The sequence below is a fragment of the Mustela nivalis genome (assembly GCF_964662115.1).
Source record: "Mustela nivalis genome assembly, contig: HAP1_SCAFFOLD_919, whole genome shotgun sequence".
Taxonomy (NCBI): domain Eukaryota; kingdom Metazoa; phylum Chordata; class Mammalia; order Carnivora; family Mustelidae; genus Mustela; species Mustela nivalis.
The window spans coordinates 88,916-116,701 of record NW_028135745.1 but is presented as its reverse complement, the minus strand read 5'-3'; the positions used below and the strand labels follow the sequence as shown (position 1 = coordinate 116,701).

Sequence of the window (27,786 nt, the reverse complement as noted above, 5' to 3'; positions counted from 1 at the left end):
GAGGAGGGCCTGCTCCCAGGGCTCCTCCTTGGGGCGGGCATCTGTGGGGCCCCAAAGTCATCCCACCAGTGCCCAGAGCGCTGGAAGTCCAAGATAGCGCTCTGCTGGAAACGTAGTCTGGCCTCCTGACTGGCTCCTCCCTAGCAGCGCTCGCCGGCAGGAGGAAAACAGACGCCTTGCTGAGGGTATGTGGACATTGTAGTTTTCTTCCTAGTCAGCCCTGCAGATAGTGCGTTGGGGAAAACTACAATCCCCAGAATGCGCCCCGAATACGGCAACCGAAGAGGCCATTCCGCGTGTAGTGCTCCCGCCCACCCTCCCGTCCGGGCCGCTCTCCAGGGCGTCTGTAAACACACCCCGAGACTGTCATGGAGGGGGAGGAGGAGGCGGCGGCGGCGAAAGGAGGCGTTTTGGGCCGCCTCCAGGGTCCGCTCTGTCATTCCTGAACTGGTCCCTCGTCCCCGTGACTGTGGCATCAGGGAATCGAACTATTAGGCGAAAGGAGGAGACAGTCAGAACCATATCCCCTTCTTCCCCCGGGGCGGGGGCCGGGCCGGGCCAGGCCGGCTGAGCCGGGGGAGGGCAGTGGGAGGGAGCGCCTGGCCAGGCCGGCCTGTCCGCCGAGATGGATGACAGTAAGGTAAGTCCTGTGGTTTGCACGCGCAGCTGCCGCCGCCGCCGCCTGCTTGTCGCTAAGTGCTAGACCCGCCGCTGAACCTTAGCCTGGTAGCCACGCCAACACCCAGGAAACACCTGCCATAGACACCCCTGCGCCTCCAGTTATTACCCCATGGTGCCCAGCCAGGAATTCAGGGAACAGGGGGCTGCGTCTTTCCAGAAACGGCTCTCTCCTCTGGGAATTTTTCACTCCCAGGACAAGCCTGTTTGTCAGCTTTTCCAGGTAGTGCAAAGCCTAGTCCCTAACTTGCCTAGCGAAGTAAGTGAAGAAACCACGGTGCTTTTTCTTTTTGCCTTCCCCTGCCCCCCTCCCAGACTTTCTCTGGTTTGGAGACCTTAATTAGGGCACCCTGAACCAGCCCTATTCCCCTTGAAGGTTCCCCTTTCTTCTCTCAGGCTCCCTTACTCAATGCCCCATTCATATAATCAGTTCACTCCCCCTCTGAGATATTTTCCTGTGGTTGGTTGGAGCACTCTGCTAAGCTCCTGTTGCTATTCGTCCAGAATCTAACCTCCTGTAGAAAGCCTTCTCTAAGAGAAGTAGTGAATTCCTTCTTGTTAATCTGTCTTAATTTCCTACCACCTTTTGCCATCCAAATCAGTTATCCCTATGATTCTAACAGACATTGTTCATAGTTGGCTAATTCATAGAGTTTATGTATAACTATTTCTGTCTTTATGTCTATCCACATTAATGTTGTCTAGTTTTAGCTCATGAAGATAGGGATGGTCAGCTTATTGATGTTTTAGAATGTTTAGGAAATTGGACTCTTTTTTTTTTAAGGAGTCAGGCTAATAGAGTTTGGCAGTTTTGAAGTAGAAATAATTCCTTCTCTATGCCTTTAAGAGGTCTTACTTTCCACAATTTCTGGCATACTGCTCATGCTAGCTTTTTCCTTCGTTTGGGTGCCCTTTCACCCTCCACCAAACCAGTAATACTCTGCTGCTGTCACTTTTTTGTTTCACTCATCCTTAGAGTGAAAAAATTTCTAGATTCTCCATGCTGCTTGGGTTATTCTACATTATCTCCTCTTCCTGTTCTCACAGAAGGCTCTGAGCAAAGTGGTAGGCAGAAGGGAAAGCCCATTGCAATACTTTGGAATTGAGACTCACCTGGAGAAACAGTTTGCTTGTGAAGTAGCAAACCCTAACAGGAAGTGGTCTTTCCGAGACAGAAAGGGGGAGTTCTGAAAGTTTTCCAGAAACATCAGAAAATAATTTTTCCATGAAAGTCTTGCTAGCTTGATTGCTCAGTATTAATATTGAAAGAAAATCTGAATACCGTATCCATTACCTTTTTCAGAATAATGTTATGGCTCTTTAAGATGCTTTTTAATTTCCTTAATTTGAGGCTCTCACAGTATATTCTATAAAATTTTTAGTTTCCTTTTCAGACTTTTGAAACATTTAATAACTTTCTCAAAGTCTTCACTAGTCTCAAGTCCAAAAAAAATACATAGGATTTGGAGTTATTTTACTTAGCCATAAAATCACATAGGAGCTGTTTCTAAAACTAGCAACCTGTAGTGGAGGGTATAAAATTTTATTGTTTTCCCTAAAAGAGTGAGGTTAAATCTGGGGGGTAGAAAGCAAAATGAACTCAGTTCTCATTCTTTTTAATTCATTGTTTTTAGAAACCAGCAGTTTCTTAAATCTTTAATGATTATGGAAAAGAAAATTTACTCCACATGTCTGTGGAGGGATAGTGCCTCTGCGAATACACTACTTTCACTTTGAATACACGTTATAGTTGTGGATGAGTAATATTTAAATGCCATGTACAGCAAGATCAGACTGCTCTTCAGCAGCCAGGCAGTATGAAACAGCCCTGAAGTCTTTGGCAGCTCCCAGCCTGGCCTTTCTCTGTGCTCTAGTTGTTACAGTCTCACAGAATTATATTGTCCTCCTAGCACAGACATACATACACACAAAACACATTTTCTCTTCACATTATGTATTGGCGATAGAGCCTCAGGTTCCATTTTCTCCTGTATAAGGGGAGGTGAGAGTTGGGGCTTGGAATTATGGTGGTTGTGCATAAAGTATGATCAGAGAGCATAAAGGCTGACAAACTGGCTGACGGCAAAGCCAGGGGAATAGGAAGAGGATGGAGAGGGCAGGAGTAGCAGTTGTAGAGAGACCGTATTTGAATTAGCAGGTCAGGGAAACAGGTGATGATGATGTGAGGACTTCCCTATATAAAGATTCTGTATTCTGAGTTGGGTTTTTAAAAATAATTTTTTAAAATATTTTATTGTTTATTTCACAGAGGAGAGAGCACAAGGGGGGGGGACTTCCTGCTGAGTAGGGAGCCCCACAAGGGGCGGGGCTTGATCCCAGTGCCTGGAGATCAGGACTTGAATTGAAGGTAGATGCTTAACTGACTGGGCGCCTCTTCTGAGTTCTTTTCAGCAGTGGTGATGAATGAGTTTGCCAGGAGCTCTCCACATTCTGTCACCTACCTTTCTGGAGTCAGAGTAGGATAGATTTGAATGGGAGTGCACCTTTACCTTTCTACCCTAGCAATGTGCCTGATACAGCATCGAATACTCACTAATAGTGATTGGGTTGAAACAGAGTGGCCTTAAGAAGATTGCCCTGAGGGTGCCTGGGTGGCTCAGTGTTAACCCATGATCTCGGGGTCCTGGGATCGAGTCCCGCATCAGGCTCTCTGCTTGGCGGGGAGCCTGCTTCCTCCTCTTTCTCTGCCTGCCTCGCTGCCTACTTGTGATCTCTCTCTGTCAAATGAATAAATAAATAAAAGCTTTTTTAATATAGTTTTTTTTTTTTTTAAGATTTTATTTATTTATCAGAGAGAGAGGGGGAGAGAGCGAGCACAGGCAGACAGAATGGCAGGCAGAGGCAGAGGGAGAAGCAGGCTCCCTGCTGAGCAAGGAGCCCGATGTGGGACTCGATCCCAGGACGCTGGGATCATGACCTGAGCCGAAGGCAGCTGCTTAACCAACTGAGCCACCCAGGCGTCCCAATAAAAGCTTTTTTAAAAAAGAAGATTGCCGTGATGTGCCTGGGCTTTATGCTCCATTGAGCCACCTAGGCAGAATATATACATTCAATGGCAAATGGCAAAAATAAAGCAAGAGGTAGATGGGCACCTAAAAGTGGGGGCTTGGGAAAGTGCTAAGCAGCAGAGCTCAAACTTTGACTGAGTAGTTCTCTACTAATTGGGAAAGAAAAATCTTGGCTGAGTTCATTAAACTTTCTGAGTTTCCATTTTATCTTCTAAATGGTTAATATCGTTTTCACAGGCTTTGTTGAGGATTAGGGATAATGCATTACTATAAAGCATTGAGTACGGAGTCTAACACATAGTAAACACACACAAAAAATATTATTGTTACTAGTTACTATAGTTACTAGTAACTATTGTTACTAAGAGTGACTTCTTTGGTCCTTAGGTACCTGAGATGCTCATTTTAGTAATTATTAATTGTGTGTTATTCCTAACATTTGCAGCCATGTTTATACTTACACTTCCCTTTGCTCCTTTGTCCCCAGATGGGACGGGGCAATGGGATGAAGCATGAAATGAACTTAAGGGCACCTGGGTGGCTCAGTGGGTTAAGCCTCTGCCTTTGGCTCAGGTCATGATCTCAGGGTCTTGGGATTAAGTCCCGCATCAGGCTCTCTGTTCAGCAGGGAGCCCGTTTCCTTCTCTCTCTCTCTCTCTGCCTCCCTCTCTGCCTACTTGTGATCTCTCTCTCTCTGTGTCAAATAAATAAATAAAATCTTTTAAAAAAATTTTTAAAAAAAGACGAAATCAGCTTAAGCTATGTATTTAACTATCAGATTGTGAGAAAGGTAGTCTCGTGAGCCTACATGAGGAAGAAGTGCTTATTTTTATGAAAGCTGCTTCTTCCTCACCTGTTGCATTCAGTTACAAAGAAAATAAAAGTGTGTTATTTTCAGAGGCTTTGATCATAGGCAGAAGGTTTTTATTTTTTTATTTTATATTTGACTTTTCTGTTTATTGAATCAATGACTGATATAAATTGAAATATCCTTGACCAGACGTATTCCTGCCACAAACTAAGCTGGTAAAAGACTGCCATACTGTATTGCCTGGCACTATAGGGCATCAAGTTTCAGTTGAGTGACTGATAGGAGATTGGCCCAGACGCTGGCCACTGTATGGTAATGTGGACGCTCTTCTCCTTCATAGACTTCCTGTCTACCTGTATTACACACGATGATCTGAAAATAAGGTTTCTCACATCTTCCTTACCTCTTAGGTAAGAAGATAGGATCTTCTGTTCCATTCCGTTTTTCTGAGTAGTGTTGGTTCTTGCAAAAATGTTTAACTTGGCCCAAAAATGTCTTTGACACTCCCAGATCTGTCCTTTGGCCCCTACCTGTCTTGAGCAGTGCCACAAAACCCAGACATTTTATGTTTTTCCTGTCCTCCTCTTCATCAGTGCTATCCACAAGACCAAAACAGAAGAGCCAGCTCCTCTACCAAACAAATCTGTGACAGATTTAATATGCCTTCCCTTCCTGTCTAGGTTACAATCATATTTTACATAGGGCACCTCACAAGATAGTTTACCCCTAAGGAGTAATTTCAATAATACAGAAACCAGTTGAAATCTAAGTTTACATATTATTCAGAATGATTAGTTCTTTTAAGGTTTTCAGGAAAGTGTATTTATTCATTAATTCCTTAAATATTTGTTGGTCACCTAATATGTACATGCATTATGCTAGACAGAGAAAGGTGGAAAAGTTTATAACTATTCTTGGGAGCTTACATTTCAGTGGGCTCGGCAGACATATAGAATAGTCATTACAATAGAGTGAGGTAAAAAATAAGGGCGATAGAGGCAAAGTGCTTTTGGAGCAGTAAGAACAGGTGCCTCTCTAGGCATGTCAGACACTGGTTCACACAGTAGGAGTGAATCTGTGAGGAAGAATAGGAGTCCTCCAGAAAGTAGAAGAGAAGGAAGATCTTGCACTAAAGCGTACTGCACTGATTAACAAGTATTATGCTGCAAGTTAGATCAGGAATTGGCAAATTTTCAGTAAAGAGCCAGGTAGTAATTATTTGCCGGCCATTTTGATCTTTGTTGCTATTACTCAACCCTGCCAGTTTAGCACAAAGTATCTATAGGCAAAACTTAATGACTGGGTGTGGCTGTCTTCTAATAAACCTTCTATTTACCAAAAGTGGCAACAGGCTTGACCAGCAGGGCTGTAGGTTGCTGACCCCTGAGCTATAAAGCTTAAAGTACCAGTAGAGGCATGGCAGAGATGAGGATGGAAAGTAAGCCGGGACCAGATCACAATATGCCTGGCAAGTTAAGCTCCCAAATTCTGGTCTGTATTTTTCTTTTTTCTTTTTTTTTTTAAATTTTATTTATGTATTTGACAGAGAGAGATCACAAGTAGGCAGAGGGAGAGAGAGGGGGAAGCAGGCTCCCTGCTGAGCAGAGAGCCCGATGTGGGGCTTGATGTGGGGGCTCGATCCCAGGACCCTGGGGTCATGACCTGAGCCAAAGGCAGAGGCTTTAACCCAGTAAGCCACCCAGGTGCCCCATGGTCTGTAATTTTCCAAGTGTGGAATAGAGGAAACACCTGCTGACCCAGAATCTTGGGAATGGGGCTTGGGAATTTGAATTTTAATTAGGCTCCCCAACTGAGTGGGGAATATGCTTACCCAAGTTTAAAAATCAAGGCCATACACGTTGGGGAGCCCCTGAAGGATTTTAAAGCAGACATGACAATATCCGATGTGCGTCTTTGAAGGAAAAAATGATAATGGCTATATGGAGAGTGGATTAGGGTAAAGATGTAGGAACTTGGATAAGACTAGAAGCAGGTGGTTCAATTAGTAAAGAACATGGATTTTGACATATAATCAAAGTTCAGATCTCCTTTACCACTTCCAAGCTGTCTTTTATCTCTTCTAAACTGAATTTCTTCATTGGATGGGTTAATAAAACTCTAATGAGTTATTGTGAGAACTAAAGGTAGTAACAGTTGATCCTTGGGGCATCTGGCTGGCTCAGTCAGTAGAGCATGTGACTCTTGATCTCAGGTCACGAATTCAGGTCCCATGTTGGGCATAGAACTTACTTTAAAAAAAAAAAATCAGTTGACCATTGAGCAATGCAGGTTTGAAGTGCACCGACCCACTTATACATGACTTTTTAAAAAATAAATATAGTACAATACTGTAAATATGTTTTCTCATCCTTATGATTCTCTTCTCTAGCTTGACTGTAGGATTACAATATATAACACATATACAAAATATGCAACAATTGACTATGTGAATGGTAAAGCTTCAACAATAGGCCAGTAGTAGTCAAGTTTTGGGGGAAATGAAAAGTTACAGACAGTTTTTTGACTGCTTGGGGGTTGGCACCCATTACCCTCGTGTTGTTCAAGAGTTAGCTGTAATATGTGAACCCATATCAAAAGAACTTAGTACATCATGGGTTCTCAATAAATGCTAGTGCTTTCTGACCCTGCACCAGCTCGGTTAATTGCTCATGAGAAAGGCCTGAGCTGAAGACCATATTGAGACTATTACAGTGGTTGTAGTTGATGGAGTATGCATAAAATCCTTTGAGGTGAAGAGTGTGGACAGAAAAGAGAGCTAAAGAGACAAAACCCTAGAAAACAATAAAATGATCCGAAGGGGCTGAATAACAGGACTCAGCAACATAAATGGGAACGGAGAAGTTAGTGATACAGGAGAACGAGAACAAAAAGGGCTATTCCATTTATCGAAGGGAGCAGAGAATTTTAAAGAACGGGCTTAGTCTATGATATGAGATGCTACAAAAAAAAAAAAGTGTCAAGTAAACAGTGAAAAAGTCATCTGCTGGACTTGGAAAATAGGAGATTGTTTATGAACCTAGCAAGAGAATTTTCCCTGGAGAGATAGGGTAGAAGCCAGAATGTGGCGGTTGAGAAAGAGGTGGGCAGGAATGAAGCAAAGACAGTTAGGTATAGACCACTCTTAGTCGGTTTTTAACAGTTTCAGGCATCGCTCAGGTATATGTTGGATGGCTTCCCAGACATAGCTGGGGGCCGGAGCGGGCATAGGTGTTGGGAGAGGAGAGGCAGGAGTTAACTCTCAGTTCAGAGAGGCCTACTTTATCTGCTTTCTCCTTCCGTGGACTAGAAGAACTGGCAGAAAGGTTAGCAGCAGGAAGATGTGATTAGATTTTCTTTCTGAAGATCTGGTAAATAAAAGGCCTAACCCACAGCTGTGAAGGAAGTTTTGGGAGTCTTAACACCAAATGAAAATGCAGCTACTTGTTTTTTCTTTAAAGTGGTAAAGAGCACTAGCTGGGAACATTCATATCTATCTTATTTTTCTTAAAACAGTTGGAGGTAACTTTTCACTTCATGTTTTTGAAAAGAGCACAACAAGCCCTCCTGCTCTATTTTGTTTTTAGCTGGAGTGTTGCTCCCTACCCTTTCGGGTAAATGTGTAAATGCGATAATTCTGTTAGACTTAACAGCTTGAAACTTTTATGAGTTGCTTTAAGAATTAGAGCATTAGGATGTAAATAAGTGCAAAAAGGGTAGTAAAATAGTTAAGAGTTCTTAACTGGTTTTTCGGATTTTATATCCCTTATGAGGGAGCTTTTTTTTTTTTTTTTTAACAACTTATGTAAGTTGGCAGTCATAGTAGTGATATCAACTTAAGTCTGTTTCAGAATATTCCTAATTTTTCTTTGCATTTATTTATTCAATCAGTCATTTAATAAATGCCTCCCACATGCCTGGCTCCGGGCTGCATATGGCCCAGTTATGGTTGAGGTTATGGAAGTAGAAAACACGGACAGCTTTGGTACATGAGGAGCTCACATTACTCGGAGGAGAAAGAACTTAAATCTGTGAGGCCACTAGAAAAAAGCAATGTAATGTACAAATTCATTGTGTTCACTGTATGTTCCAGGCATTAGGAGAAGAAAAATGACACGGGAAGGGGGTAATTGTCAGGGAGAGCTTCAGAGGAAGGGGGCTAGAGCTGACCCTAACCAAAGAAAGCATAACATTTGCTATTAGCAGATGTTGGGAAGATGGAGGGAACATTTATAGAAATGGTGAAGATTAGGTGGGAATGCAGGGGACAGAGTGAGGTCCTGAGGAGGCATGACTTCATACAATGCCCCTGTTAGATGTAAGAAAGAGAAGACTGGCTTGGTGAGCAGGAGCCCGGATGTAGTAGGCTGAATGGTGGCCCCTAAAAAGATGCATTGATGTCCTAATCCCTGCAACCTGTGAATATCACCTTATATGGTAAAAGTTTACCTTATTTGGCCAAAAAAAAAAAAAAGTGATTGAGTTAATGATTTTGAGAGGAAGAATTTATCCTAGATTATCTGGGTGGGCCCTCAATCCAATGACAAGTGTCCTCATGAGAATGAGGCCAAAGGAGATTTGGCAGACAGGTATGGAGGCAGTGAGACCACAGAGGTAGAGGTTCAACTGATCGGGCCAAATATCAAGGCATGCTGATAGCTACTGGACGCTGGAAGAGGCAAAGGATGGATTCTCTCCCCTACGGTTTCAGAAGGGAATGCAACCCTGCTGAACTTCCGGCCTCCAGAACAGAAAGAATACATTTGTGTTGTTTTAATCACCACCAGGCTTGTGGTAATTGTCACAGCAGCCAATAGCAAACTGATACACGGGAGATGGTGACCCTGGAATCAGTGCTGAGTCAGAGGTCTTCTCTTGTGCTGGAGAGTAACATGGCCACAGGGCCATTAAAGTTTATTCTTTGTATAATGATTAGATACCACTTTTTTACAATGAGTGGAAATACAGCAAAGTTATTTTAATAAGCTGAAAAGAAAGGTTAACTTGGCCCCTCTTTGCAGGATAGATTAGCTGGGAAAGTGGGAATGGAAAAGGAGAGATGGTAGGAAGACCCACTGAGAAACTATTGTAATAACCTGTGAGTGGGGCTCAGACTGATATGGGTAGTATGAGTAGAGAGGAAAGGTAGATAAGAATTTTTTAAGGAATAGATTGGCATAACTTCAGTTGGTGGGGATGGAGAGCCACAATAGTAGAGGGAAATTTCAAGGAAGCATAAAATAAAAAAGCTTCCTGCCATGAAATTTGGTGGAAACAGTCGTACTTGATGATAGTGAGTTAATTCGTGACAAGTTGCTATGATGCAAATCAAGGGTCTTAGGTTCTAGATCCCGCTCTGATACTGAAATTCTCTGGACTAAAATTTTGTCTTCTATAAGATAAAAAGACCACTATGCATCTCTCGTGTGTATATACATGCCTCCCTCCACTCCTGTATACACTGATATCCTGCCCCTTATGATGTTATTGTTTATTTCATGTCTGCTGTGTTTCATGAGTCCATATTCCTTACAATTTAGGACTCCCATCTTCTTACATTAATATTCCTGGAGTTTCACGCAGTTTGGGGTATGGTGGTGTTTAATAAATGGTTGTCAAATAAAGGAATTAATTTTCCCCGCTTTACCTGAAAAAGATGAGCATAGTGCTGTTTCCCTCACCTGAAATGGTGTGAAATAACATGTAGAGTGCCCAGCTCAAGACCTTGTCTCATAGTGAGTGCTCTCTCCCTACACACCTTGATTTAGCCTTGAATTTTTAAAAATATGTTTTTAAAGATTTTATTTATATGCCAGAGAGAGAGCACAAGCTGGGGGAGTGACAGGCAGAGGGAGAAGCAGGCTCCCCATTGAGCAAGGAGCCCTCTGTGGGTCTCAATACCAGGACCGTGGGATCATGACCTGAGCCGAAGGCAGATGCTCAACAGACTGAGCCACCCAGGTATCCATTAGCCTTGAATTTAAGTGCTTGTTGTTAGCTCCTGAAAAGCTACAAGTAGAATGATCCAAGAGTTTCTGGAATAGTATTTAATCTGGACACTGGAGCCTTCCTCATTTTAAGAAGGCCCTAAAGAGCATATAACTCCTCTTTCTATGAAAGTTGAACTTCTTGGGGCTCCTGAGTGGCTCAGTTTAGTGTCTGTCTTTGGCTCTGGTCATGATGCCAGGGTCCTATAAAGGTAGTAAGACTATGGAGGTAGTAAAAAGGTCAGTGGTTGCCAACATTTTGGGAGTGAGGGAGGAATAGGTGGAACATAGGATTTTTAGGGCAGTGAAAATATTCTGTATGATTCTGTAATGGTGGATACATGATATATGCATTTTTCAAACCCATAGAACTATATAACACAAAGAGTGAACCCTAATGTAGACTTTGGATTTACTAATAACATTGGCTTATCAATTGTAATGAATGTACTACACTAATGCAAGATGTTAATAATAGGGGATGCTGGAAGGGTAGAGGAAAAGGGGATATATGGGAACTCTGTACTTTTCTGCTTAATTTTTTGTAAACCTAAAAGAGCTCTAAAAAGCAAAGTATAGAGCACCTGGGTGGCTCAGTGGGTTAAGCTGATGCCTTCGGCTCGGGTCCTGATCCTAGAGTCGTAGGATCGAGTCTCGCTTCAGGCTCTCTGCTTTGGCAGGGAGCCTGCTTCCCCCCATCTCTCGCTGCCTGCCTCTCTGCCTACTGGTACTCTCTGTCAAATAAAAAAAAGCAAAGTATATTAATTTTAAATTTTCTCCCATTCTATGGGTTGACCTTAATGGTGTTTTGTTTGTTTATTTGTTTGTTTTAAAGATTTTATTTACTTATTTGACAGAGAGATCACAAGTAGGCAGAGAGGCAGGCGGGGGGGTGGGGAAGCAGGCTCCCTGCTGAGCAGAGAGCCTGACACAGGGCTCTATCCCAGGACCCTGAGATCATGACCTGAGCCAAAGGCAGAGGCTTGTCCCACTGAGCCACCCAGTTGCCTCTAATGGTGTTTTTTAAAGCATAAAATTTTTAATTTTGAAGTCCAGTTTATTTTTTCTTTTGTTGTATATACTTGTGATGTCATATCTAAGAATTCATGGCCTAATCCAAGGGCACAAATTTATTTCTGTTTTCCTCTACAAGTTTTATAGGTTACATTTAGGGCTTTGTTTTATTTTGAGTTAATTTTTATATATGTCATGTTGTAGGAGTCCAGCTTAATTCTTTTGCTTGTAGATCCCAGTTGTTCCAGCACCATTTATTGAAAAGACTATTCTTTTCCCATTTCTCTGTTGCTGTGGCACCTTACTGAAAATCAATTGATCATAAACGTAAGGGGTTATTTCTGGATTCTCAGTTCTTTTTCATTGATATGTATGTTTACCCCTGTGCCATTGCCACACTATCTTGATTACTGTAGCTTTCTAATAAATTTTGAAATCAGAAAGCATAAGCCATTCCACTTTTGTTGTTTTAAAGATTGGCTGTTTTGGTTCCCCAATTTTCATATGAATTTTTTTATTATATTGTCAATTTCTGGAAAAAGACAGCTGGGATTTTTTTTAAGGTAATCTCTACACCCCACATGGGGCTCAAACTCAGGACTGCGAGATCAAGAGTCAAATGCTGTACCAAATGAACCAGCCATGTGCCCCCAGTTGGGGTTTTGATAGGGATCATGTTGAATCTGTAGATCAATTAGGGGAGTATTGTCATCTTAACAATATAAAGTCTTCCAATCCATTAACATGGGATGTCTTTCTTTTTATTAGATCATTAGTTTCTTATAATGCTGTTTTGTGGTTTTCAGTGTATAAGTCTCACTTTAGGTATCAGGCTAATAATAATGGCAAATGTTCTTTTCTGGTTTTTTGGAAGAGTTTGTAAAGAATTAGTGTTAGTTCTTTAAATGTTTGGTAGAATTCACCAGTGAACTCACTTGGACCTGACCTTTTCTTTGTGGGAGATTTTCCAATTACTAATTCAATCTCTTTATTTGTTATAGGACTTTTCAGATTTTCTATTTTTTCCTCTCAAGTCAGTTTTGTTACTTTGTATCTTTCTAGGAATTTGTCCATTTCTTCTAGGTTATCTAGATTTGGGCCTATAATTTTTCATGCTATCCCATGTAATCATTTTTATTTCTGTAAAATTGGTAGGGATGATGTCTACTAAAATCTGTCTTGATTTTATATTTTGGGTTGTTGTTTTCTTTTTTTTTTTTTTTACTTTTATTTATTTACTCGAGAGAGAGAGCACAAGCAGGGGGATCAGAAGGGTCCCTGCTGAGCAGGGACCCAGATTCGGGGCCCAATCCCAGGATCCTGGGACCATGATCCAAGCCAAAGGCAGATACTTAACTGCCTGAGCCACCCAAGCACCTCTTGATTTTAGTATTTTAAATGTTTTCTCTTGAACAGTTTAGCCCAAGTTTTGTTGATTTTGCTGATCTTTTTGAAGAACCAACTTTTGGTTTCATTGACTTTCTTTGTTGTTTTTTCTCCTCTATTTTGTTTATGTCTGCTCCGATATTTGTTATTTCCTTCCACCAGCTTGCTTTGGGGTTAACTTGCTCTTCTTTTTCTAGTTTCTTAAGGTGGAAAGTTATGTTATTGATTTCAATTCTTATTTTTTAGTTTAGGCATTTGGAGCTCCCTTTGAGCACTGCGTTAGGTGGATCTCATCACATTTTGGTATATTGGGTTTTCCTTTTCATTCACTTCAAAGTAGTTTTCTCTTTTCCCTTGTGATCTCTTCTTCTTTTTTTTTTTTTTAAGATTTTTATTTATTTATTTGACAGATCACAAGTAGGCAGAGAAGGAGGCAGAGAGGGTGGGGGGAAGCAGGCTCCTTGCTGAGCAGAGAGCCTGATGTGGGGCTGTATCCCAGGACTCTGGGATCATGACCTGAGCCGAAGGCAGAGGCTTTAACCCACTGAGCCACCCCGGTGCCCCTTGTGATCTCTTCTTTGACCCAGTCATTATTGAGGAACATTTTTAGTTTTTTTATCTGCTGTATTTATTAAATAATAATTGCTGTATACTGAGATAGAATTATATGACAGTCCTTAGTGCTTACTTTCTAAAAATAACATCTAGTTTTAGCTTGTATGAATGGAGAAAATATTAAAACAACAACAAAAAGCAAGTAGTTAACAGAAAAGTAGGATCTTCACTCTTACTTGCTTATAATAAATAGACTTGAACCTTTTAAACATATAATAAAGACAAACTTGGTATTGCAAAAGCCCTACTGAAATTTAACATCTCTGCTATCCTCCTTTGTGTAATAAATTCTCTGTGGAGAGTAAGAAAAAAATCAATGGCCAGTAAGTTTGTTCATGAGGATGGCTAGGGATACAAGCTTTCTGAGTGTTTCCCTTGGGGCTTTCTATTTCTGGCTCACAAATGTGTTTGGGGGTGGGGGAGAAGTAAAAGGGGTAGTAGATAAAGCTAAATTTTATATTACTTTCATAGTTTTCTTTGGCATTTGTGTTGGAGCATAAAAATCAGTATGTTTACTTAGCCACATTAATACACTTCCTTACAAAAGAAATACGATAGAGCAAGGGGACAATGTGGTAATCACTGAGTTTGTGAAAACTTTATGAAACATTGGCAAGGACGATTTTTGGCCCAGAGACATTTGGGAGGAATTCGTGAGGTTGATTTCAGTTTTAGTTTCTGGTTCCTTCTATTAATTTCTCCTAACTGTCCCCTAATCATTATGGCTTATGAAATATATGAAATTAAGTTGCTAAAGCAACTAGTATACCAATCCATATTTGTATAATACCTTTTTCTTTTCCTTTTTTTTTTCTTAAGATTTTATTTATTTATTTGACAGACAGAGATCACAAGTAGGTAGAGAGGCAGGCAGAGCGAGAGGAGGAAGCAGGCTCCCTGCGGAGCAGAGAGCCCGATGTGGGGCTCTATCCCAGGACTCTGGGATCATGACCCGAGCCGAAGGCAGAGGCTTTAACCCACCGAACCACCCAGGTGCTCCTCCTTTAAAAAAAAAAAAAAAAGATTTTATGTATTTTGAGCAAGAGAGTGTATGAGTGGGGGGAGGGGCAGAGAGAGAGAGAGAGAGAGAGAGAGAATCTCAAGCAAACTCTGTACTGAGCATGGAGCCTGATGTGGGGCTTGATCCCACAACTCTGAGATCATGACCTGAGCTGAGATCAAGAGTTGGGCACTTATGGGAAAACTGGACAGCTATATGTAGAAGAATGAAACTCGACCATTCTCTTACACCATACACAAAGATAAACTCAAAATGAATAAAAGACCTCAACGTGAGACAGGAATCCGTCAGAATCCTAGAGGAGAACATAGGTAGTAATCTCTTCGATATCAGCCACAACAACTTCTTTCAAGATATGTCTCAAAAGGCAAAGGAAACAAAAGGCAAAATAAACTTTTGGGACTTCATCAGAATCAAAAGCTTCTGCACAGCAAAGGAAACAGTCAAGAAAACAAAGAGGCAACTCACGGAATGGGAGAAGATATTTGCAAATGACAATACAGACAAAAGGTTGATATCCAGGATCTATAAAGAACTCCTCAAATTCAACACACACAAAACAGACAATCATATCAAAAAATGGGCAGAAGATAGGAACAGACACTTCTCCAATGAAGACATACAAATGACTATCAGACACATGAAAAAATGTTCATCATCACTAGCCCTCAGAGAGATTCAAATTAAAACCACATTGAGATATCACCTTACACCAGTTAGAATGGCCAAAATTAGCAAGACAGGAAACAACATGTGTTGGAGGGGATGTGGAGAAAGGGGAACCCTCTTCCACTGTTGGTGGAATGCAAGTTGGTGCAGCCTCTTTGGAGAACAGTGTGGAGATTCCTCAAGAAATTAAAAATAGAACTTCCCTAGGACCCTGCAATTGCACTCCTGGGTATTTACCCCAAAGATACAGATGTAGTGAAAAGAAGGGCCATCTGTACCCCAATGTTTATAGCAGCAATGGCCACGGTCGCCAAACTGTGGAAAGAACCAAGATGCCCTTCAACGGACGATTGGATAAGGAAGATGTGGTCCATATACACTATGGAGTATTATGCCTCCATCAGAAAGGACGAATACCCAACTTTTGTAGGCAACATGGACGGGACTGGAAGAGATGATGCTGAGTGAAATCAGTCAAGCAGAGAGAGTCAATTATCATATGGTTTCACTTATTTGTGGAGCATAACAAATAGCATGGAGGACATGGGGAGTTAGAGAGAAGGGAGTTGGGGGAAATTGGAAGGGGAGGTGAATCATGAGAGACTCTGGATTCTGAAAAACAATCTGAGGGTTTTGAAGGGGCGGGAGGTGGGAGGTTGGGGTACTAGGTGGTGGGTATTATAGAGGGCACGGATTGCATGGAGCACTGGGTGTGGTGCAAAAATAATGAATACTGTTATGCTGAAAATAAATAAAAAATAAATTAAAAAAAAAAAGTTGGGCACTTAACCAACTGAGCCACCCATGTGCCCCTGTATAATACCTTTTTCTTTATAAAATGCTCTTATGCTTAAGATTCCCAGTAATCCAGGGTGCCTGGGTGGCTCAGTGGGTTAAGCCTCTGCCTTCAGCTCAGATCATGATCTCAGGATCCTGGGATCAAGCCCTGCATTAGGCTTTCTGCTCAGCAGGGAGCCTGCTTCCCCCTTTCTCTCTGCATGCCTCTCTGCCTACTTGTAATATCTCTCTGTGACAAATGAATAAATAAAATCTTTGGGAAAAAAAAAAAAAAAGATTCCCAGTAATCCTTTAATGTACCTGAGTCTTGAAAACTGGTACACTAATCAGATTTTAGCTGGCATCCAAAGCCAAAAATTCAGTCTACCATTGAGGAAAATTAAACTAAGGAAGTGGTGGTTATGTGGTTTTAACGTAATTTTACAGGAGGGGACATAAAATACAGGAACCCTGGATTTATTCACTAGGCCTTTCTAATTAAAAAAGAAAGGAATAAAATAATATTACTACCATGAAAACTAAACAAAGGGTTATAACTGTTTTTGGGTTTTTATGACTGTGTGAGGTTTACAAAATCAGTCAAGTCTCTAAAGTACACTGTGTCCTCTTTCTGGTTTCTCAAAGGCAGCCTCTCCTGAATTAATTAAAAACAAATATATGAGATATTAGATTACAGTGTTGTGTTATTGTTGATTGAGTTCACTATGTAGAGAATAGATGTGTTTACCATTTATTTTACTATAGACCTGAATTTATGCTGTAAATATGTTCCTTTTTAAAAACTGTAGTAATAGCAAATATACTTTATTTCAATGTAAGATGATTTCAAAATATTTCATTAAAACTGCAGTTTCCTGAAGCGTATATTATTATATTGGAATAAAAACATGATATGCATAGTATAAAAAGCTTTAAGAGACCTGTATTTTTTTTTTTTTTTTTTAAGAGAGAAAGTGCTTGGGGGTTGGGGGGCAAGAGGGAGTGGCAAAGGGAGAGAGAGAGAGAAGCAAACTCCTTGCTGAGCAGAGAGCCCATGCAGAGCTCAATCCCAGGACCCTGAGATCATGACCTGAGCTGAAATCGAGTTGAACACTTAATCGACTGAGCCACCCAGGCACCCCTAAAAGACCTGTTTTTGAAAAGTTGGAACTAATTTGGGAGTAGTACTGAATCAACTAGCTTTACCACAGTGGTGGAAAGCAAGGTTTTTTCCCCAGAGCCCTGGAGTATTCAGCCTCATTTCAGAACCACCCTGTAAAAATGCGTGCTGTAGTGGTTAACCGTCCAACATGTTACCACCCAGCATCTGGTAAATGTGGCTGATTCATATGTACAGTTTGGTTTTCCACCTAACCATTATACTTAGTAATGAACTGATCTTTATAGGTTACTGGATGTTGTTGGTGTCTGATAGTAATAGTGATTTTCAAACAAACTAATGAGAGTTTTTATAGCCACGTGAATATTGAATTTGAGTTTCGTTACCTGATAAAGTTGCTACTTTATTGCAATGATTTGTCAGTGTTTGAGTTTTGTATCTTCTCTTTAACAATTGCCTTTTAAAGCCTCAGCAATATTCCTTTCAGAATACTGAAGTTGTGACATTTTTATTCCCTGAGGGTAATTTTCAGAAAGAACTAGGCATCATTCAGAACCTCATCAGATAAAGTAGATAATCTGAGGCAGACTGTGTTGTAGCTTCTAAGAAACTAGTTCTAAAAGCACTTTACCGAAAAGCTTGTTCATTGTAATAAATGTAACCCCTTTCAAGGTAATTGCTTTCAAGAAAATTTATTTGATGTTCAAGTTCAGGTTGATGTATTTAAAAATTCATCACATTTAGCTCATAGTTATGTGTTGTATAAGAACTTGGGGAGGTTCCAAAACTAAACAAGGAAGATTAAATTACTTTGTCTGTCACCAAAAAATTGTGCCTATGCAGGAAAATAAGTAACAGAGATATTGAAAAGATGTCATATGACTAGTGGGAGCAGGTAGAAATCTCCTGAGACAGTCTAGGGTTATAATTATAGGCTTCTAAAGGCAGGAGAGAATTATCCCGAAGATGTCAGGGACTTCCCATGTGTTCCTTTGGACTCAATAAACTTGAAGAGGGAAGTCATAGCCAAATTGCTAAGGATACATATTTATAAATAAATAAGTTAATGAAAAAAAATATATATATATAACATAGGGCACTTGGGTGGCTCAGTTGGTTAAGTTTCTGCCTTAGGCTCAGGTCATGATTTCAGGGTCCTGGGGTCAAATCCCACATCTAACTCTCTGCTCAGAGTAGCAGGCTTCCCACCAAGCAGGGAGCACAGTGTGGGGGCTCCACCCCAAGACCCTAGGATCATGACCTGAGCCAAGTGCAGATGATTAACAGTTGAGCCACACAGACGTTCCCCCCCCATTGGTATTTTAACAAATATCGTCTCTTCTATGTGTTGTTTTTTAATGTCGAGATCACACTGAACTTAGAATTTTAAATATTGATTTTTTTTTACTTACTATTTTCTCAAGTCAATAAAAATTCCATGTAAACAAAGTATTTAGTGGCAGTCTTTTAGATTTTAGTATCCAGCTACATATGGTTCATAAAGTTTCCTGTTAAACTACTTAAAGATTGTTATTGAAGAAATAATAAAACTTAGAGTATTTCTTCTCTCACACTCATGATATCAAGAGTATCAGAAAAAAACAAACAAACAAACAAACAAAAAACAGGAAGCAAAGATTCCTAAGGCATTTCATGGGATTATGCTTTCTAAGTTTCATAGGTTTCATTTATTACTTGTAAATGTTTTCCTTACTAATAATATGCAGCCATAGTCACTTTCCTAGAAACAGAACTAAGAGGAAAAAAATGGTTTCTTTTTTCTCTTGCTGAAGGTGGTTGGAGGGAAAGTAAAGAAGCCCGGCAAACGTGGTCGGAAGCCAGCCAAAATTGACTTGAAGGCAAAACTTGAGAGGAGCCGGCAGAGTGCAAGAGAATGCCGAGCTAGGAAAAAATTAAGATACCAGTATTTGGAAGAGTTGGTATCCAGTCGGGAAAGAGCCATATGTGCCCTCAGAGAGGAACTGGAAATGGTAAGAAAGTCTACCAATAAACACATGAAAAAATCAACCTAAGCTTAGCAAATTAAAGTATGGAGATACCAATTTTCATGTATCCACTTGACAAATCTGGGAAAGAAATCTGTTAGCCAGGAGGTAGGCAAGTAAGCGTTTTCGCACAGTGCTGGTGGAAGCAGAATGTACATGACTGTTTCTCTGAGGGACTGTTCATGAAAGAAAAAAATGGAAAATAACCCAAATGTACAAGAATAGGAGATTTTTTAATGGCTGCAAAGTAGCCAACATTCAGATATTGGACTACTTTGCAGCCATTAAAAAAAAATCACGATGCACATATATATTTACTGCTATAGAAAGGCATTCACAATATATGGCTAAGTGGAAAAGGCAATATAGCAGTATTTAACAATATGCATTGTATACCATTTGTATTTCATATTTATTCACCATGTTTCATTCATTCATTAAGACTTTGGGTGATGAATGTTAAAGAGAAGATGAAATGTTAAAGAGAATGGAAATCTCATTACTATGACCTCAAGGGAGGAGGTGACAGGTTGGAGAAGAGAGAATACTACTATGATCATTACAAAACTGGGACAGGCTACTATCTCAGCATTTTAAAAGGCAAGACATAAGCTTGGGTCCTGAAGAGAATCCAGATAGATTTAAAAAATATATGTATATTGAATTTGACTTATGCTATAAATTATTTCTCATGCTCTGCAGTGTAAACCACTTGAGGGCCTAGCCTTTGAACTGACTAATCTTTGTATATCCCCAAAGTCCGTAGTATACATTTCAGTAGAAAGTAGACATTCAGTGAATGTTTATGAAAGAGAACGGAAATTACAGAATTATTTATTTTAGGAACGAAATGATAATGTGATAGTTAGCAAAAAGAGAAGGATCCTAATTAGTGGCACACTGTGGGGAGATGTTCTTTTCACTAGAGGGGCCTTCTAAATCTGAACGCTACTCCAGTGTATCACAAGAAGAATCATCAGCAGTTGCCTACCCTCTTCTGGAAGATGGCAGGCCTTATACATGTCCTTGTATGTCCTCCGTGGGAAACAGGAAATACGGTGGAGGGCAGGATTCCCAGCAGCCAGTTTGACCTCTAGTTATGGAAATTACTACTTCTAGGATTTCCACCAGTGGTTCCTGAACTCTGACTAGTAAAATTTTACTTAAATATATTTTACATATTTCAGTAAATTTTATATTTACATAAAAATATGTAAATATATTTTACATATTTAAGTAAAATTTTACTTAAATATATTTTACATATTTCAGTACAAGCAGTGGTGCATGGCAATGGACCAAGGAAAAATCCCTTCTGAAATCAAGGCCCTACTCACTGGAGAAGAGCAAAGCAAATCTCAGCAGAACTCAAGCAGGCACACAAAAGCTGGGAAGACAGACGCTAATAGCAATTCCTGTGAGTACAATGAGGGGGGGAGCGTTTATATTTAGAGGAGCATCTTCAGGTAGGGTTTCCATTGACCTCTTTCCTTGGTATATCATTAAATAAAATGTTGATGTCATTTGTAATACACTAATAGCAAGTGAAATAGTGTTAGATTCTAAATACTGAAGTGAATTTTACATGGGATCTATGAAGAGCAACTGCTAAATGTATGGAAGAATTTTAAAGTAGACTTAGCCCATAAATGGGAGTATACCATTCCAGTTATTGTTGGTAATAATGCCTTTTATTTGTATTTTGATTTACAGCTTACAAAACACTTTCACTTATATTTATCTTGTTTTTCCTCCAATGTTTGTGTTAAGATTACTTTTTATTTTATAGATGAAGACATAGCAGAGGAGGGCGCCTGGGTGGCTCAGTTGGTTGAGCTACTGCCTTCAGCTCAGGTCATGATCCTGGAGTCCCAGGTTGGCAGGGTGTCTTCTTCTTCTCTGACCTTCCCCCTCTCATTCTCTCTCTCTCAAATAAAATCTTAAAAAAAAAAAAAAAAAAAAAAAAAAAAAGCAGAGGAGTTGGATAAGGCACCCAAAGTCACACAGCTCTAATGGGAAAACCTGTCTTCACCTAGTCCAAACTCTATCTAGTACAGTAGCCCATCACTGTAGGATTTTTTTTAAATTATGGTGAAATTTACATAACAAACATTTTAAAGTAATAATTCAGAAATATTTGGTACATTCACAGTATTGTACAATCACCACTTCTATGTATTTACAAAGCATTTTATCACCCCTAAAGAAAATCCCGAATTCATTAAACAGTTACTTGTTATTCCATCCCTCCCGCCCTTGGCAACTGTGAATTTACCTTCTGTCTCTGTGGAGTTACCTATTCTGGATAAATTTCATGTAAATGGAAACATACAGCATGAGATTTTCTGTATCTGGCCTCTTTTCAGCTAGCATAATGTTTTCAAGCTTCATCCACATTATAGCATATACTCGTCCTTTTTACATTTTGTGGCTATATAATATTCCAGTGTGTATGTATATAATAATTGATTTATCTGTTGGTCTATTGACATTTGATTCTCCCTTTTGGTTATTGTGAATAGTATGCTTTGAAACACGACCAGACAAGTATGTGTTTGAGTACTTGTTTTCAATTCTTTGGGTTATACACCTACCTAGAAGGAGAATTGCTGGGTCATATGGTAACTCCACATTTAACTTTTAGAGGAACCACTAACTGTTTTCCACAGTAGCTGAAATATGCTGCATTCCTACCAGTAAGATAGGAAGCTTTCCATTTCTCTACATCTTGCCTGTGCCTTTTGTTTTCCATTTTTAAAAACTACAGCCTTCCTAAGATGTGAAGTAGTATCTGATTGTGGTATTGATTTGCATTTCCCTGAAGACTAATGGTGCCGAGCATCTCTTCTTGTGCTTCATGACCATTTGTAGATCTTCTCTAAAGAAATGTCGTAAGTCCCTTGCCCACATTTTAATTGAGTTGTTTTTCATTTTGTTGTTGAGTTGTAAGAGTTCTTTATATATTCTAGGTTCTAGACCTTTATCAGAAATATTTTGCAGATATTTCTCTCATTGTATAGGTTGTCTTTTAACATTCTTGATAGTGTCCTATTAAGAATGCACGAAACATCGAAATTTTGTTGAAGTCCAGTTTATCTATTTTTTTCTTTTGTTGCTCATGCTTTGTCATGTGTAACAATCCATTGCTAAATCCAAGGTCATGAAGACTTACCCCTATGTTTTCTTCTAAGAGTTTTATGGTTTTAGCTCTTATATTTTAGCTCATTGATCCATTTTGAATTTATTTTCTATATGGTGTGAGGTAGAGGTCCAGTTGAATTCTTTTGCATGTGAATATCCAGTAGTTCCAGCTCTATTTGTTGATGAGACCAGGAAGATTTAGTAATGAAGATGTATGGATTGGTTTCTTTGTCATTGTGACTGCTTTGGGAGCACTTGTAACAGTTTTTAAAGTATGTTATAAACTTTTTATCTTTTAAAATTTTTTTAAAGTTTTTTGTTTGTTTGTTTGTTTTGAGAGAGAGAGAGAATGGGGGGAGGGGTAGGAGGGAGGAAGAGGGACAAACATACCCTGCATTCATTGCAGAGCCTGATGCAGGGCTCAGTCTCAGGACCCTGAGATCACCACTTGAGCCAAACTAAGAGTCGGCCACCCAACCAACTAAGCCACCCAGATACCCCTCTTTTAAAATATTTTTATGAAATTGAAGGGTTTGCTTTTTGTTAGCCTTTCTTAGATGAGGTAACATTTGCCTTAATCTAAATTGAATTAATGAAAAAAAACCCAGATCAGCTCAGTTTCCTTTCAATACCTATTTTTAAAAAGCCTTTCTCCATAGATACTAAACAAACAAAATGTATTTTAAAACAGATTAACCAAGCTTCGTTGACTTGCAAGCATTCTTACATTGGTAACTTTATCTTTCAGGGTGAAGATTTTATAAAATGACAAGTCACTGATTGAAGCCAATACTTTATCCTATGGAGGATGAATGGGCAAGATTGTACTTCTTGGCTCCATTTACTACCTACTGCTCAGTAGTCATCTCTGTAAATCTGCAATTTCTACCAAAATGTGTGATCATAGATCCCAAAGGATTTTGCTTTAACTTTCAACACTTAGAAAATTTATAAACATTCAGACCTGTTCTGGTTGCCTTTGCCATCCATGGCATTGAACATGTTGCAATGCTTGAAAACACAGGAGTAGAGAGAAGTGGGTGAAGATTGTATTTTTGCACCTTAACTCTACATTGCTTTATTGGTTAATTTATATTCTTTCCATGTATTTCATGTCATTGTATGTGTATGTGTGTGTAGGTGTGTCACCTTCTTTTATGTTTTTGACTGCCCTACAAAGAGAAACCAAATGGGCTGATTACCAAGTTCTTAGCCTTTATGGACCGAATCTTATTTGTTTCTATTTACTTGAGTAATGTTTATTTTCTGCATGAACCATGATTTCTCCTGTGAGCCATTCCAGCATAAGCTGTGAATATGTATTAACAAATATATACATTTCTATTTTTATAATCCATAATGATATGCCTGTTTTAAATAATGTACACGTTAACAAAATCCATCAGGAAAGCCCCCAAGACAGCGTCTGTTTAAAATTTTTGTTGCTGTCTTCTCAAACTATATTTATAAAAGTTTGCTAGGGCCTAGTCCATACTTGGAGAATAATTAGTCAAATTTTATTTTTAAGCAAGAAGTAACCTTTTAGGCATTTCAGCAGCAGACATCCTCTTGACAACCTAGAATATGTATGTATGTACGTATATATGTATGTGTTTCTATCGTATGTCTGTATATGTATGTGGGGAGGGTAGGAGTGAATGTTCACACACATGCCTTGTGTAGTCAACTAACTCGGAGTATTTTCCTAAAGAAAATAGGATGAAATTAGCTGCTGAGATCGAGTTTCTGCCTCAAGAGATCTGGAACAAACCGAGGGAGAAATTGTTAGTAGATCTAATGGCTGTAGGCATAACCAGAACACTTAGTTTCTTCCCTGACATGAGTTTCCGCAGGAAAATGTTCTGAGCCAGGAAGAAACACACTGTGGGTGTGCATCTGGTTTGGCCCTGACGGCACCTCCACTCCGGAGTGAAGCCGAGCTGGAGTTGTGCACAGCAGGCGGCTGGTGGGCCAGGCAGGAGGGGCACAAGGCCAGAATGGTTCTTTGCAGTTCCTGTCACAGCTCCATTTACTTTCTTCCTGACTACCAGAGTGATGGTTGAGGAATCAAGCTCATCATATTCTACTTGCAAGTAGACTAGGAATCTTTCATTTTCCTCACTGAGACACTTTATCACTCTCTTCTCTTTCCCATAGTTAAATCAGGAACTGTGTTCTCTGTTGCTGCTAAATTATAATTGTCCTTAGCTCTAATGAAGCAAATATATGGCTTCTGAACAGTATGTTTTGTTATGAAATGGCAGTCTAAGAGGAGGCATCATCGTCTAGACTGTGGGGTGGAACAAAAGATGGACCACGTAGTGTCAGATTACAAGGTACTCTCCCTCCTTCTCTTAGGCCACACGTTTGAATGAAGTGCTTCCCTTTAGCCTGAGTTCCTGAAGATCTCTTGTGGGTAGATTGCAAACTCAGATCTAGTCTAGTCCTGTGTGACTACTGATATACCACTAGCCCAGCCTGTTGGGTCTCTCTGTGTTTCGGAGGACTGGGGGTTTAAGAGTATTTAATGTCTTTTTAGGATCACAAATATAGATAGATTAAAGATTGTTAATATTCAGACCTTCAGAATTTAAGTGTTTTAAATATAGTGTTCAGATTGTAATGGGTATGTTTTTGCCATCTGGTCTACTCAAGTGTATATTTTTATTTAGCAAAACAGCCCAAGATTTACTCTGTGTTGCTTTGTTCAGTACCTTTTGAATTCCCCAGAAGAGTTGTTTTCAAAGCAAACATTCCAAAATGAATGTGGCTCTTCAATGGAATGTCTCCATTGTGCTTGAAGTATTTCTTCTCTGGTTGTAACGTTAAATTACAAGGTCATTTGAGCTACCCTCCACCCTCACCCCTAGTATCTTTATAAGAGCAGTGACTTTGTCCTCAGGTAGAGGATGTGTAATTTGGGATGACAGTAAATTACAGCTTACTGAGTTTATTCCTAAACCGATCTTTTTGGTATTTTAAAGTAGATCATACCAAGAGAAAGTTCCTTGGTCTTAAAAAGGAATGTTTTGATTGCTTTGGGTATTGTGCTGGCTGCACGCTTTGGCCACTTGAAGCATGTTAATAAATGTCACTGATTAAAACAGCTGGAGCATTTCTTTTCCCATTCCAGTTAAGAAGCAGCATACTGAAACCGTAGCATCTCTCCCTCTCTGTAATGACAGCACCCAGGCTGAGAGAGAACAGAGGAGGGTGAGAGAATCGGTAAGCTCTGTCCCTGTGGCATCAGTGCTATTCTCTGTGCTCCCTGAGTAAAGAGAGTAATGTTTTCTTTTTCTTTCTTTTTCCCCCCCCAAAGAAAGGAAGGTAAGGGGAAAATACCTATTTGTGTATTCAGACCAGTCATATTCTGTCATTAACTTAGCATAGACCTGCCACATAGTAGAACAACTGAACATAATAGGGAATAAGTTTGACCAGGTCAAGTTTTAGAATATAGCTGACATTCTTAAAATTTTTTTTCCTATTTTATCTAAAAGCTGTCTGTTGCATCTAAATCAGAATCTGTCTTACTGCAGCAAATTCATATCACCGTGTACCAGCTAATTGACAGTATTTATCAGCATCACCGTTTAGCATTTTACTTCATCATCTTTGAATTATGATAGACTTGATTTGGCTCATTGCAAAAAGCATAGGTTTAAACTGGAGCTAGCTTTAGTTAAAATAAAGGCAAAAAAAATTTTAAAAACATAAATACTATATTTCACCAGAAATCAGTTGCATATTATCAATTACATATTTAGTTTTAAAAGAGAGGAAGATTATTAATCCACATGGTATTTGGGGGTGTTGAGGGAATTTTTCTTTCTCTGAAGAGCATTGTACAATTATATTTTTATGAAAAATAAAATATCTTCACCAGAGACATCTCAAATGGTCTGTTTTACAATATTGAAGTAATGTCCATGTTAGCACAGAGTAGTAAAAAGAGTGAGATTTAAGCAGAAGAACTGGTCTTGGGTCATTTTCTGAGTCACCTTGAAATCATTTACCTCTTAGCCTGTTTCTCATCTTTAAGAAAGGGGAAGATAACTTTCACAGAGTAATTGGCAGGCTAAATAGGAGTTATGGGCAACTGCTTCTTAATTAGTAAAGAACTATATTAAATTTAAAGTAGTCACATATGCCTGAGTTTGTCTATTGTTAGAATTTAAATCACTGAAGGTAATTATTTTATTTAATGAGCTGGAATTTAAACATGGAGGGTTGTAGGTATCACATTTCTGAAGTCTTTTTAGCTTCATCATTATGTCTATCCCTGGACTGTTAGAGTTGGAAGCCATTTTTAGCAATAATAGCCTTCTGTTAATTAAGCTAATTTTAAGAATAATTAGTGTTCTAACTGGTAATAATCCTATAATCTGCATAAAGCAGGTTTTCAGGCTGCTAGGTAACTTGGTTCTCTTTTCCCTTATTCCATCCATTTTACTTAACTATAGAGTAGTCATGAATCAGAGCCAAGACTGCCATGTAAGGTTGTGCCAATTGTGCACTGCACAAAGGCACCCAGTTGAGGAGGTGAATGGACCTAAAATCTGGCTCACATTTCCTCCAACAGGCCATGTGCGGTGGAGAGGACAGGGCACCTGTGGCACAAATCTGTCCAGAGAGGTGCCTTTTTAAAATATGCCCTAGGGGCGCCTGGGTGGCTCAGTGGGTTAAGCCACTGCCTTCGGCTCAGGTCATGATCTCAGGGTCCTGGGATCGAGTCCCGCATCGGGTTCTCTGCTCAGCGGGGAGCCTGCTTCCCTCTCTCTCTGCCTGCCTTTCCGTCTACTTGTGATTTCTCTCTCAAATAAATAAATAAAATCTTTAAAAATAAATAAATAAATAAATAAAATAAAATATGCCCTAAAGGAGTACCTTTCTTAACTCCTCCACCCAGAGGGTGCCTTTTTAAAAACATGAAACAGTGTTTTGCTGCAGCTGGCTTATGGCTGGCTCCCCGGAGGAAAGCTAATTGTGTGCATCTCTTCTCAACTCCACATTGAGTGACATCCAGTTGGTCGCTTCTAATTGGCAATGCTTGGAGTACTGATACCATAGAAGTCAGTAAATGCTACAAATCAGGGATTCCTCCCCCCACCATGCCTTGCCAGACCTAATTTCCAGCACACCACTGAAAAAGACCTAGTGTAGGCTAGAATGGCCCTGACCAGAGCACGCATAGTAGAGGCCTCAACAATGTATGATTGGAAGACCCATAGAGCTGGAAGTGCTCTTTTGGTAAGTGTAGGCAGCTTGGAGATGGCCGTATCAAAATGAGATTGCAGTTGGTGGCACCTGGGTGGCTCAGTGGGTTAAGCCGCTGCCTTCGGCTCAGGTCATGATCTCAGAGTCCTGGGATCGAGCCCCACATCGGGCTCTCTGCTCAGCAGGGAGCCTGCTTCCTCCTCTCTCTCTGCCTGCCTCTCTGCCTGCTTGTGATCTCTCTCTGTCAAATAAATAAATAAAATCTTTAAAAAAAAATGAGATTGCAGTTGACTCTTGGATAACACAGTCCACAACTTA

At 39.9% G+C, this 27,786-nt stretch overlaps 1 protein-coding gene across 1 annotated transcript; it reads left to right on the top strand.

The window, feature by feature from the left end:
* Window positions 1-290: 290 nt before the first annotated feature.
* Window positions 291-26,138, top strand: CREBL2 (cAMP responsive element binding protein like 2). Its single transcript, XM_082750301.1, has 4 exons — window positions 291-640; window positions 18,898-19,095; window positions 20,383-20,527; window positions 23,000-26,138. Exons 1-4 carry the CDS (start codon window positions 626-628, stop codon window positions 23,002-23,004), a joined length of 363 nt encoding a protein of 120 aa, XP_082606427.1. The 5' UTR covers window positions 291-625; the 3' UTR covers window positions 23,005-26,138.
* The last annotated feature ends 1,648 nt before the right edge of the window (window positions 26,139-27,786 follow it).